Genomic DNA, 13,656 nt, shown 5'->3' on the forward strand with positions numbered 1-13,656 from the left:
CGCCATTCATCCAAACACTTTAGTCATTCATTCCACAGTGCCACACACCCAGCCCACAACACCATCCAACACCTTTCACTTTTATGTGAAAACAAAAACACACCAGTCCCTCGGATCCCACTTGGTCATCAAATTTAACTGATACACTTTTTTCATCAAACCCCAATAAATTTGTGTCTACGTCCGTCATCCGCTGGCCTCCTCCATACTGCCCTAATCGTTTATTTCCAACAGTTTAAACAAGACATTAAAATCTCTTCACCAGCCCCATGGAACCTCTGCATGGTTCCAACAAGGCATTTCAATCCTTCCTCAAACAAGTCACTCTTTGTCATCCACTTGTTTCAGGTGCGTTTAATGCTCTGCCTGTAATGTCTCCACCACTTTTTTCAATAATCACCCAAATCCACTCGTGCCACTCTTATCCCTTCTGTCATCTCAATTTGCAATCACTCTCGATACAATTTCCAATCAAAATTTCTTTTCATCCCAATATGGCCTGCTTCTTTGGCTCATTGGAAGGGGAGTGAGGGAACGAATCCCTCATTACCCATTACATGACCCCGCCGCCTTTCCGCCACGGCTCAAAGGGGACACGTCTCAATTTGGGTTGTGGTCCACCCCCTCCTTTTCTCCAGGGTTCGCGGAAGTCAGGTAAACCCCAATTGGGGGAGCGGTCTCCCCCTCTTCTCCAGGGTTCACGGAAATCAGGTAAACCCCAATCGGAGAAGCGGCCTCCCCCTCTTCTCCAGGGTTCGCGGAAATCAGGTAAACCCCAATCGGGGGAGCGGCCTCCCCCTCTTCTCCATAACTCCCTGAAGACAGATAAACCCCACTCAACTAGCCAAACCCCTCGTGTCCTCAGAGAGGCCTGAAGACCAAGTGACACACGCCAGTGCTGCTTGCTACTCATCTGCGCTCTACCCCGAAGTTCCTGTGAGGCCGAGAGAGAAACCAAAATCCAATTTCTATAGTCTGCTCCTGGATGCAGCATCTCTAACTCTGTAAGAACCCATGCGGAGCTGTCCATTTTGGTTTCCGTCCCCTGACTCAAGTTCTGTCCTGGTGGCATTTCTATTTTCCTTTGCACCTCAAACCTATTTTTACGTCACCACTCATTCCACACTCAGGACTCCCACACAAAACAGGCTCCACACATTCCAGGGTATGTGTTCACATTCCACACCTTCAACCTTGCCTGCGCACTAACCAACCACTTCGCACTCCAGGGCTACATTCCCAAACGCCACGTGAGTACCCACACACGTTTCGGCCTCGGCAGCACACACCGGTGCTGTAGTCTGGACTGTGGGCTCACAGCATTCATTCACAGGCATTCCACACACATTCAGGGGTCATGTATATGTGCACCCCATCGGACAGAGTCTCTTCATTAACATAAAATTCAATTTCTACCTTCAGCTCATCGTCCACACCATATATGCATGTACCCACGTACCTGCTTCGTTCCAGAGTCACCTCGGTCCGGTCGCTTCTCTCCAGCAGGTTGCTCATCATCGGTTCGCCACACTCCTCCGGGGCTGTCAGCTCCACATGCTGGACCTGCTCAAAATGTGTTTCATTCATCAACAACCCCTTATGCTCCCTCAAGGTCTCCTTCACCAGGGTTTGCTCGAATTGTTGTTTCATCCGACGAGTGATGTCAATCAAGTCCCGCACCACTAACATTCACCCCTGTGGTGATGTCACACATCCCATATTATTGTGCTGTCCTACTTTCTGGCTCCATTTTCTTTTCCATTGAGTCGTTCTTCCTCTCCGAGCTTTTTTAGTTGTTCGTTATCTTTCCGGAGTTTTTCCATCTCCACGTACTCCAACCTTGTTCTCTCCTTTAGTTGGTCAATTTCAAATTCATGTTATTTTTGTTTCCTCTCCCACTGTCTCTCTTGTTCTTCCTTCTCCATTCTCTTCATTTCCCTCAATCGATTGATTTCCCTTTCCTGCACGAATAAGTTCCTGTCGCGGCAGGTCGCTAATCTACCGTGAATGCCAATGATTTGACCACGTGACTCAGTGTTCACTGTCTGACGACCGTTTAACTAGAAACATGTGATCACCTTATCAAGGAACCGTGCCCTCGATGCATACATGCATTACCGTATCAGGTGCAGTTGAGCGGAGCTGCCAAGTACGCACTGACTCATAAGCAGATTTTGGGGTATAAATTCCCGGCTTTGCAAAGGTGTGGACCATGCTGGACCAATGGAGGAAAAGACGAAAACGAGCTGGGTACATTTATAATCAGCAATTCATCACAACAAGGTGAGGAAAATGATGTTGCACAGTATGGGTATATTCACACGATGCACAGCAGGGGAAAACGAGGAATTTCTGGGTGCGGCAAAAGAAGTGCAATATTCACAAAAGAAGGCAGTACAGATTGACCCCGAATAAACTTGTACAATCTTAGATTACACCATACATGACGGGCGCCATCTCACACACACACACACACACACACACACACACACACACACACACACACACACACACACACACACACACACACACACACACACACACACACACACACACGAGGAAAATTATAGATAGCCCAGAGGGATAGTAGGCAGTTGAGGACTAGTGACCTCTTGGTACCGGGCACGGTCGGTGGACCGGTGCAACCCAAATGCTGAGGAAGGGGGGGGGGGAGGAAAACTGAAGGTCTCTATGGTGTGAGAGTGAGATTTGCGAGTGTGGTGTGGTGTGAGTCAGTGAGGTTGCTCTGTAAAGAACGGTTGTTTGGGACTTGCCTTCACCGATTGCTCATGTGCGTCGACAGTGGATGAGAGATATATGGGAGAGAAGATGCATAAGAGAAAGACCTTAACAGAATTGTGCAAGAGTCTGTAAGTGTAAATGTTGGTTGCTGGATACAGCCGAACACTGAGGGTCGATGACCCGGGGGTAGTCCTGGCTCGTTCTGTAAATTGCTTGCACCACCCGATCTCCTCGCTTGCCTGCTCCGCCCTCTCCTCTCGGTCGCACTGACTCTTAGCAAGATTCACTCGGGTGCTGGAGAGCTCTTGTCTGACCGCCTTGAGAGGTGAAGAGAAGCCTCCCCAGTCTGCCGAAATCTCTGTAATCTGGTGATATCTACTCTATTGTAAGCTGAATTGCTCCTTTTATGGGCCCCCGAGTGAGGGAGAGCTAAAAATCGGATCGAACGATGCTGTAGGCATTTCTGAGCTCCCACAGTGGTGCACAGCAGTGGCCCTGCACCGTATCCATGCCCCGCCAGGCCTCGGACTCGAAAATGGCTTCATTCAACCTTACGCGGGCCATGCATCGGAGCTCCAACATTAACTCTCTAAGGTGAGCATCCAAGGGCGAGGTTTTTCGGGAGCGCTCTCTCACCCCAAACGTGCGCTGGCCTCCATTTAAACGTCATTATTTAGGGAAATCCCAGCGCTATCCGTACGTCTTCGAATAAACCCCAGCGCATGCTTGCGTTTCGAGTTACACGCTGAAACAACCTGGCTCTCATTCCCTCGGGATCTTTAGCATCTTTTGAGACTGTAGTGAGTATCCCAGGGGGTTGATGGTAGTTGTGGCAGTCATAGGAAGGTGATAACGTTGTGGCATTTGTGCTGAAGAGTTTGGAGGAGGTGTTCATAGCTGTGGTGTTGGTGATGAAGGTGTGGAAGTAGGTTGTTGTGGGGATTTTTAGAGGATGTGTGGAGTGGTTATGGAAAGCATTATACGTTGTGGTGAGCATGAGGTTCTAAAGTGAGACAGCGGTTGAGTTTTGGCGAGCAGTTTTGAACTGGAAAATGGCGAGCAGATGTAAATGAGCTTTCACTGTGTCTCTTCATTTCCTGCCATCGTTAGTGTTCTGGATGCGTGCTTGCCTGCGTGGTTGGTGCAAGAAGTAAAGTAAAGGAATTAAATAAAGGAAAGAATAGAGGATTGAAGACCTAACAGAAAGCCGCCTGCAACACATCTTTCCCATTTACCCATGACACATATGGAAAGGATTAACTAAACACACACTAATGAAATAACTGCTTAGGATCGCTGTATGTCGTGTGCCATTGCCTTGGAGGAGTGCTGGTTTGACAAAACCGCAACAATAGAGAGAGGATGAGAAAAGAGACCTGTCTTTCAGTCCTCGCAACATATTTTGTCCCATAAACTCACCAGACATAAGAGAAGAGCTATCTAAAACGAGTACTAATGAAATAACTGTCTCAGGAGTGTTATATGTTGCGTGCCATTGCCCATGGGGAGGGCCAGCTTTGCAGAACCGCAACATTATACTTAAAGTTTTGCATTGATTGGTTTAGCTGTTTGACAGAATATATTTCAAGGTTTCAGCCAAAATTCAGTATGGAAATAAATTAATTCAATACAAGGGATGCCGATCCTAATTACACGTTGGCTATTTTGAGTCGGTCAGTTTTGTTGTTCAGCTATGCTCTCCTAAAGTTGAATGAATGTTATTGGATGTGAAATCCTCCACAGACGACTTATAGGTACTTTGTAGATTTTTTTTTTGAGGATGTGTGTTGAATTAAACCTGTGGCATGTCCGTGCCATTCCTACATTGGAAGTCAATAGACTTCCCGACACAGAACCGAGGCTCATGGAAAGAGTGAGGTGACGGGGCAAAACGACAATGTTTCAAGACAGCTGTTCACCATCATCCCCTGTCCGTACCAATGATCTTTTCTTCAATCATAAACGCACCCCAAGCTCACGTGATTCCAGGTTACCATCTTTCCCTCCACTCCCTCACCCTCTTAATTTTATTTTCTTCCATTTCTGCTTCTTCTCTACTTTTTTTTTCCACTTCTGTGATTGAGAGTTTGCACCTGTATGCAACTTGTTCACCCCTTGTGTTCTCCCCCTTTGTTTACTCTCATTATCCCCAGTGTCCTTTCTTCCTCCAGGTTTCCTATCTTTCCCCTCTATACTGCTGTTGGCGTCCCCCCGCCCCCTCCTTCCCCTTCTTTCCACTTCTTTTCAGTCTGTTTTGTCCTTGTCCGTTCTGTGTTCCAGGTCCTCCACGTGCCTTGATTGTATACACAAAAAATATTCACTGACATTGGAATACAACAGCAATGGGATGAATGAACAGTGACAGGAGGGAGAAGAATAAGAAACAGTAACTTTCATGGGAAGAGGGTTGAGTTTGTGGGCATTCAAATCAGGATAACAAAGGAGAGAAGGAAGGAGGTAAAGTGCAGCAAGTGAAACTGAACTTCTATCAAATGGATACAAACCTTTGATAAAGCTTCGATTTTGAGTCAATTACGTATACAACGCCATTGTCGCTCACATCCAATGCCACAAAGTCTCCAGGGATTGAGGAGGAGCTCAGAGAGATGGCACAGGTACTTGTTGTTGTTATGTATCTGAGGTCTCCGCTTGAGTCGATGCCCCAGCAGTCGTCCAGACCACAAGCCATCTCAGATATTGGAAAATACCACATGAAGGAAGAGCGCAGTGGATCATCTTTGTACTGCAGACTGCAGTCAATGTACCCGGTCAAACCAATGAGGAAGAGCACATCGTCACGTTTGGCAATTACTTGCCGTGCTCTTGCTAAGGGAAAAGACAACAGTAAAGTTAATAAAACAATGACACTGCATTATTCCACAAGGAATGGTGATTTGATCACAAAAAGCCTTTTTGTTTGACTTCAGCAGGAACCACTTATTCCATCCAGCAAGCAGTAAAATGTATGGAAAAGGCAATGATTATCTCTCGATAAATGGTTTAGTTTATAAAAGGTGTTTCTTTAAAAAAAAATGGTGTTATGAGAACATAACCATACTCTTAACTTTCCTCTTCTCAACCTTTCATTTCTTGAGCATCAAACTTACCTCCACTGATCAGAGGCTGGTTTACAAATATCATTGAGATCTTTAATGTCCTTCTCGTTAACATATTTGGAGAACTTAACACTTAATGGTCACTGGCACTGATATTCAGGGAAGAGAACGAATCAAATTGGCTGACACAGTCAAGGAGGTGAAATGGCCTTCACTAATGTGAGACCCCACGACTGGAAATCATTGGTCATGAGGACAATGAAGGATGAAAGGCATGATGTTGCCCAACAGACCACAGGGACACAATGGCTTGGTCCAAAGGATCGCAGTTTCACAACCAATCATAACAGGGAGATGGTTATTGTGGGATGAGGGTGTGAAGAATGGAAAGGATGGTGTTGCTCTCCGATATCGTGGGTCGAGGGTGTGAATAACGAAAAGTGTCACCCTTCAAATATGTTTGTTGAGAGTCATCGCACACTGTCAATACTTGCTCACCACACAGTCCTCGTATTGGTGTCTTCTTTCTCATTCCATTGTGAAACAACGAACTTTTCAATTTCATATTTATTACCCTCGCCAAAGGAGAGGGTATTGTATTTGGGTCCGTTTTGTTTGCTTGTTTGGCTGGCTGTCTGTCTGTCTGTCCGCACAGAACTGTTGTGCTTTTCTCCGCAACCGCTTGTCGGATTGAGACAAAATTTTCACCACAGGAACGACTACTTATGTTGCGTGTTTTCTTGATAATTATGTCAAGTGGTGTGGCAGCCATGTTGGAAAAACCAAAAAAACTTTGGACCTCTGCATCTCTGAAACCGCACTAAGGAAAAAATTAAAACTTGGCACATGGCACATAATCCTCCTGGGGAATAGGGTGATTTTTATTTTTATTTTTATGACATCATGGGTGCCTTCATTATGACATCATAATGGCATATATAGAATGCTGCATCTGATCAGTCTGAACATTTTTGAGGGTCATCTAGAATCTTCTTTTCAAAAATATTCTTCTCTGAAGTGGCTCTACAGATCAAGGTGAAACTTTACATGTATGAATGAGGAACAAAAGTTTCACACAAATAACATCAAAGGTCACATGGTTTGGCAGCCATAATGGATTTACTCTTTAACCTATAAAAAATCTTCTTCTCCAGAACGGCTGGACAGATCGAGGGGAATCTTCACAAAAATGCTCCCCAGGCCTTGGGGCCACCACGGTATTCACGGATAATTAATGTCACATGGTCTGGCAGTCATAATAGATTGAGTGGAAAACTAAAAAAAAATATTTCTCTTGAATTGCTTAATCAATCAATGTGAAACTTCACAATTATGATCTAGTATTAATGTGGAATATATATTCTATATTTCAACCTGATTGGACGCACGGTCTGGCAGGCAGAATTTTTATTTTTTTGATCTGTGTACTTTTTGGTTTTTTATTTTATTTGATTTAGTTTTTTACAATAAGGCTCACTTGGCTGTGCCTGGATGGGTTTGAGGGTAGTGGAGTAGCAGCTGAAATGCGAATCCTATCCAGGTTCCTCCTGATGACTTCATCTTTGCTTTTTGCTTGTTTGGCTTCCTTCTGATTTCTCCAATGGGCAATTTTCAAAATAATGAAGCCTTAGTGTGACATAAGGGTCAAAAATTGAAAACAATTTTCATGAAATGCAACTGTGATTTTGTGATAGCCATATGTCTAGTCTTTTAAATGTTTTTTTTAGTTTTAGTTCCTGACACCCGTAGTTTCAGAATAAAATTGGTGTACATTTTGAGGGATTTGCTTAATTTTTTATTTTTTTTGTATCAACATCAATAGCTTTGAGTGTAAAATTACATTAATACACCTCATTCTGCTTTGTATTTTAGCAGCTGACATATATCTCACAAAATATACAACCATATACCGATATCATGCCAAAAAAAAAAAAATTGATGTGATTTTTAGGCAGATTTTAAAAATTTTCCAATGATTCCAATCCACTAGATGAAATAAACTAGGTAACAAAAGCTCTGTTATCTAACATAGCATAGTCAAGCATGTTCACAAAAATAATTCACTGCATTCAAGTTTTAATTGCAAATCATATTGGCGTATAGTGCCGGATAATAAACAACCTGCAAAGTTGAAATTTTGTTACACTCCAGACACTTATATTACACTCCAGACAACACTGAGTGTGGATTTATAAAGGACACTGTGCAAGGAAAATATATGACAGCCAAACAAATTATATGAAATTAGACACAAGAAATGTAGTAAAAATAAAAAAATATCTCCAAAAATCAAGATTAACATATGATATTCCCCTTAATTTGCACTCTTTTCAAAATAAAACCGTTTCACATTGCGTGAAATTTATTTGAGAGTACAATTGTTCCCCTTACCCTACAGTGCTATGACTAACAATGACCATCACTTCCATACATATGTTTATTCATCATCACTTGCCACATTATGCAAAAACACCATCCAAATCAGGAGTGGCCTGTGTCTATATATGTACTTTCATTGATTAACTTGAGGAACTTCTATGAATGTCATGCTCAAATGCATTACACTCCAGACATTTTGACACTAATTTTGATATTTACAATCATAATTATACTATCAGTGTTCTATTTTTTTTCAGAAAAATATTATTCCAGTTAGTTTACATGTAATAACATGATATTTACAAATGTACTATTGTTATTTCTTGTTTTAAAGAAGATTAAGTGAACGGTTTCATTATTTTGAAAATTGCCCCAATGCAGGACTGTACCTATTTGGTCTTCCATTTGATCTGAATTGAATTTATTTTAATCCCATTCTGAAATAAATTGAATAATAATGAACGTCATGGGTCAGGGTCAGGTGTTCGATCAGAGCAGGACGTCTTGGTTCCCGGTCATCACTGTCAGCAGTTATAAAGTTCAGTTCTAATTATGTCTTATTAATAACGTAATACCAGTCCACAAACACCACACAGAATACACTATACAAAACTACACAAACACCACACAAAACAAGTCCTGGCGAGCGTCTGCAATCTGATTTGTTTGTTATCTTGCCAAAACGAAGTTTTTGCAAAATATGTTAGTCAGCTTGTATGTTTCTTTTTTTTTGTTTGTTTGTCTGTAATCACATATCGATCACTCTGCAGAGCACAGTTATCATTGGAAATTTTTGTAACTTCGCATATCAGAGTCCTATAGAGGTCCCTTTCAGCGCATAAAATTTTCAAGGTCAAGGTCAAGGTCAAAGGTCAAGGTCACTTTGTCACAAATCAGGGGAGTCGACGAAACCCTTATTTTTTGAGTAATTTTGATCGGATCGTCTTCAAACTTCATGGGAATATAGTTCATGGTCTGGCGCTCAGCTGATTAATTTTTGGTGGCGATCGGCCTTGACCTTCATGGTTAGCGCTGGAGGTCGAAAGTTTTTGACCCCAAGGTCAAATTTTGAAATCTTAGGTACCATATCGAGTAATTCCTCATATGAAAGCGCTTGATAAGTGCTTTCCAGATCTCTCAAAAGTTTGACGCTATGACGTCATGACGAAAAAACGGATTTTTCATGAAAATTTTATTTCTTCAGTTCTCATCAAAATCTCTTGATATTTCATGTACAACGGTCCTGGGGAGATACCATTAACCGTATGAAAATATAAAGGTCAAAGGTCAAGGTCACAAAAAGGTCAAGCATCAAGGTCGACGAAACCCTTATTTTTTGAGTAACTTTAATCGAATAAATAAGTCACTCATGTTCACATTTTGGCAAGATACTGGTCACCCTGGGGGTGACATTGTTTTTTTGTTTTTTTTTTTCGGGAGCATTCAAGGCAGCAGTCTGTTGCCGAGAGAGCGCCCAAAATAAAGGGATGTTTCAGAAGAACATGTTGCCCAATTGAAACAAGATTGAAACAGATTTGAAACAGAAAACACCTCTGCTGTGGTATTAACAATCAGAGATAACATGATCACCTTGGTGTCTGCTGTAGGATGTGGGTGCTTCTAGTTGTAATAAATAGGTCACAGTATGGGGGTTGTATGCATTAAACACACCACTAATATTTACCTTGAATGGAGAACCAGTTCCCGTGGAGATAGCGGTGAATGTTCCCCGAGTTGTCAGCACCATACACAATGGGCCCATTCACATTGATTTGCTTCATCGCTCCCTTCACGGGAATCCACCTGTAGTTACACCAGCGATACACCGAGCCCCCAGTCCTAGACGACAAAGTGCATCACGTGATATATATTCTGCAGCATCACCATGCTACGAATGTACAGACTTGTTTTACCATCAACAAGACAAGCAAACCAAACTGCATCGATCTCTCGATTCTATGCCAAGCAGCTGCAAACGGCATTATATACTCTAGAATCTCAATAAAGAGATGATCATAATGACCGACGATGTATGTATGTATGAGTCTCTCTTTGAACATGCCAAGACACTGCTCATTAAGCGAGGTTAACTTCCCATGCAAACTAACCCACGAGGTTAAGGGTAAGGTATTTTAACAAATAATAACAACGTTTTTTTAAAAAAAGTAAAAGGATATCAATGATATGCCAAAAAGTATGTAAACAAGGTCGGGATGGTCACAAGAAATGATCATGTGAAACCATCCCTGCATCTTTCCTTGAATAATGTTTCCCTGTCCATTCCCACGTGCATGCACAGGCACGGATCCATGATGTTAGGTGAGGGGGAGTACAAAAATTTACATTGCACTGGAGAATATAATTTCACGAATATTTATTAACACATTTATTTCCGCAATTCAGAAATTATGCATGGTGTTGGCCGAATGGTTCGGGTGGTGTGCTGTGGGATCCTAGGATCCTGAGTTCAAATCCGCCTTGGCTGTTGAATTAATAGCCAGTGGAGTTGACTCTGCCTGTCATCCTTCTGAGGTCGGCAAATTGAGTGCCAGCTTGCTGGTGTCCTGTGTCGGAGTGGCGACCTGTCCAGGATTGTACCCAATAGCCAAGGAGACTGCTAAGGCAGCACCAATGCTCTGCACAGAGTATGGTCCCAATGGATGGATGGAATTGAGCAAGTCATAATGACTTATTAAAAAAAATAGGGGCATTACCCCCTGGGCACTAACCTGGTAACGGCTGGATAAGAAAACCAGGGAACTACTGGTAGGAGTGGATAACCCACAAAATATTTAAGAGAGAAGAAAGTAAATACCTATGCATTTTTTTTTTTGTTAATGCAGTGAACAAACTTTTGTACATCACGGGTGATGAAGGTTGTGGTCAAGTTTCATCGAAATTGTGTGTGTAGTTTCTGAGAAGAAAGCAAATACATATTTTGGGGGGTAATGCCCCTGTTGACCCTTTTAGGGCCTGGTTCTTTTTTTCTTTTTCTTCTTGCCATGAACAAATATTGGTACATCCCGGGTGATGAAGGTTGTGGTTAAGTTTCATCGAAATCATGTGTTTGTGCTCCTTCAACCTGAGCGAGCGGTTCGTGTTCATTCACTCTGAGCAAGCGGTTCGTGCTCCATCACACTGAGCGAGCCGTTCGTGCTCTGTCACCCTGAGCGAGTCGTTCGTGCTCCGTCACCCTGAGCGAGTCGTTTGTGCTCCGTCACCCTGAGAGAGTCGTTCGTGCTCCGTCACCGTGAGTGAGTCTTCGTGCTCCATCACCCTGAGCGAGTTGTTCATGCTCTGTCAACCTGAGAGAGTCGTTCGTGCTCCGTCACCGTGAGTGAGTCTTCGTGCTCCGTCACCCTGAGCGAGTCGTTCGTGCTTCATCAACCTGAGCGAGTCGTTCGTGCTCCGTCAACCTGAGCGAGTCGTTCGTGCTCCGTCACCCTGAGCGAGCTGTTCGTGCTCCGTCACCCTGAGCAAGTCGTTCGTGCTCCATCACCCTGAGCGAGTGGTCCGTGCTCCGTCACCCTGAGCGAGTGGTTCGTGCTCCCTCACCCTGAGCGAGTCGTTCGTGCTCCATCACCCTGAGCGAGTCGTTCGTGCTCCGTCACCCTGAGCGAGTCGTTCGTGCTCCATCACCCTGAGCGAGTTGTTCGTGCTCCGTCACCCTGAGCGAGTCGTTCGTGCTCCTTCACCCTGAGGGAGTGGTTCGTGCTCCCTCACCCTGAGCGAGTCGTTCGTGCTCCATCACCCTGAGCGAGTCGTTCGTGCTCCGTCACCCTGAGCGAGTCGTTCGTGCTCCATCACCCTGAGCGAGTCGTTCGTGCTCCGTCACCGTGAGCGAGTGGTTCGTGCTCCGTCACCCTGAGCGAGTTATTGTAAAATAACACCCGATTTCTGAGCCGTTTGCCATATTTACCTTTTTCCAAATTACTGAGCCAAATTTTTTTTTCCACCCATCGCACACAGCTGTTTATAAAAAATAATGTTTTGAACATATCCCTGAAACATCTAGATAAATGCACGTTGTTTTTCAGTGAAAGCTACTCAAGGTTTCTGGGTTGTATTCAGTAAATTCTGTCATTGGTAATCACACTGACTCCAAACTGCCAATTCCCCAAAAATTGCCGATATCGGCCAAGCACTGTGTGTGTGTGTGTGTGTGTGTGTGTGTGTGTGTGTGTGTGTGTGTGTGTGTGTGTGTGTGTGTGTGTGTGTGTGTGTGTGTGTGTGTGTGTGTGTGTGTGTGTGTGTGTGTGTTCTTTCTTTCATAAAGCATAACATTCTCTCTGCGAACTCCCCTACCCCGTCCATCTCTCTCTATCTTTCTCTCTTTCTCTACCCCCACCCCCCCAATACAGCTCTTACTCTCTCCTACTCCCTCTCTCTGTCTCTGGCCATATCCAGATGGTGTTTATGTCCAGAAGGGAGTTTGTCTCCGAATGTGTCTGAGCGGTTGTCTCTGGACAGCTCGGCTCTGGATGCATCTGGGCAGTGTTTGTCTCCGATCGTGTCCTGGCAGTGTTTGTCTCCGATTGTGCCCAGGTGGTGTTTGTCTCCAATTATATCCAGGCGGTGTTTGTCTCCAGAAGTGTTTTGGCGGTTTTTATGTCCAAATGGGAGTTTGTCTCCAGATATGTCCGGATGGGAGTTTGTCTCTAAACAGCTTGACTCTGGATGTTTCCGGACAGTGTTTGTTTCCGAACATGTGAGGGTGGTGATTATGTCATCTGAAGTTTTTCTCCGGACATGTCCAGATGGTGTTTGTCTCCGGACGTGTCCAGATGGTGTTTGTTTCCGGATGGCTTGGCTCCAGATGCATCCGGGCGGTGTTTTTCTCCAAACTTGTCATGGTATTTATGTCCGGACTGTGTTTATCTCTGGACATGTCCGGGTGGTATTTATAGTATGACCGGTAGAGATGGATTTCAGACGTTATTTTTTGTTTCCATCTCCATAATATTTATTTGCAGATGCATTTTGATGAGAGAGTATGAATCGTAGTTAACGCTCCACTGCATGTCTGCCTTCCTTTCCTCTCGCTGCCTTCCCTTTCCCCCTTCCCTCACCATCTGTCCCTCCTCTCGCCCCTCCCTCCTCTCTCTTTTCCCCTCTACCTCCTCACTCTATCCTCTCTTTCCCCCACCCCTCTCCCTCTCCCCCTCTCTCTCCCACCCCTCTCCCTCACCCCCTCAGTTTTTTTCCTCCTTCTCACTATTACCGTCAGCGAGGCGATGGGTGGTAATTGCTAGTATATTTATATTGTTGCAGACAATTTATATTCGTGGGGGTCATGTGGAAGTAAAATATTTAATTTCATCTTGTGAAATGTGAACATAGACATATATATATATATAGTGATCGAAAGCTCTATGGATCACATGACTATCACAAAGCACAGGTGTTTCTGTTTTGATCATGCTGAAACAAATATTTTTCATATTCAGATGAGTTCTTTGTCCACAAATTTTGTACTCAT

General features: G+C 43.8%; 1 protein-coding gene across 1 annotated transcript in view; it reads right to left on the minus strand.

The window, feature by feature from the left end:
• Positions 1 to 4,982: 4,982 nt before the first annotated feature.
• LOC147017866 (uncharacterized) overlaps positions 4,983 to 13,656 on the minus strand; it is a 39,931-nt gene continuing 31,257 nt past the window's right edge. Inside the window, exons 3-4 of the mRNA XM_085900026.1 lie at positions 9,862 to 10,016; positions 4,983 to 5,568 (exon numbers count right to left, since the gene is read on the minus strand). Of these exons, the coding sequence (XP_085756152.1) occupies positions 5,231 to 5,568; positions 9,862 to 10,016 (493 nt within the window). The 3' untranslated portion in view covers positions 4,983 to 5,230. The remainder of the gene's footprint in view (positions 5,569 to 9,861; positions 10,017 to 13,656) is intronic.

Source organism: Eptatretus burgeri, chromosome 10 (assembly GCF_056783735.1).
Source record: "Eptatretus burgeri isolate ZD-2024b chromosome 10, Ebu_testis_v1, whole genome shotgun sequence".
Lineage (NCBI taxonomy): Eukaryota > Metazoa > Chordata > Myxini > Myxiniformes > Myxinidae > Eptatretus > Eptatretus burgeri.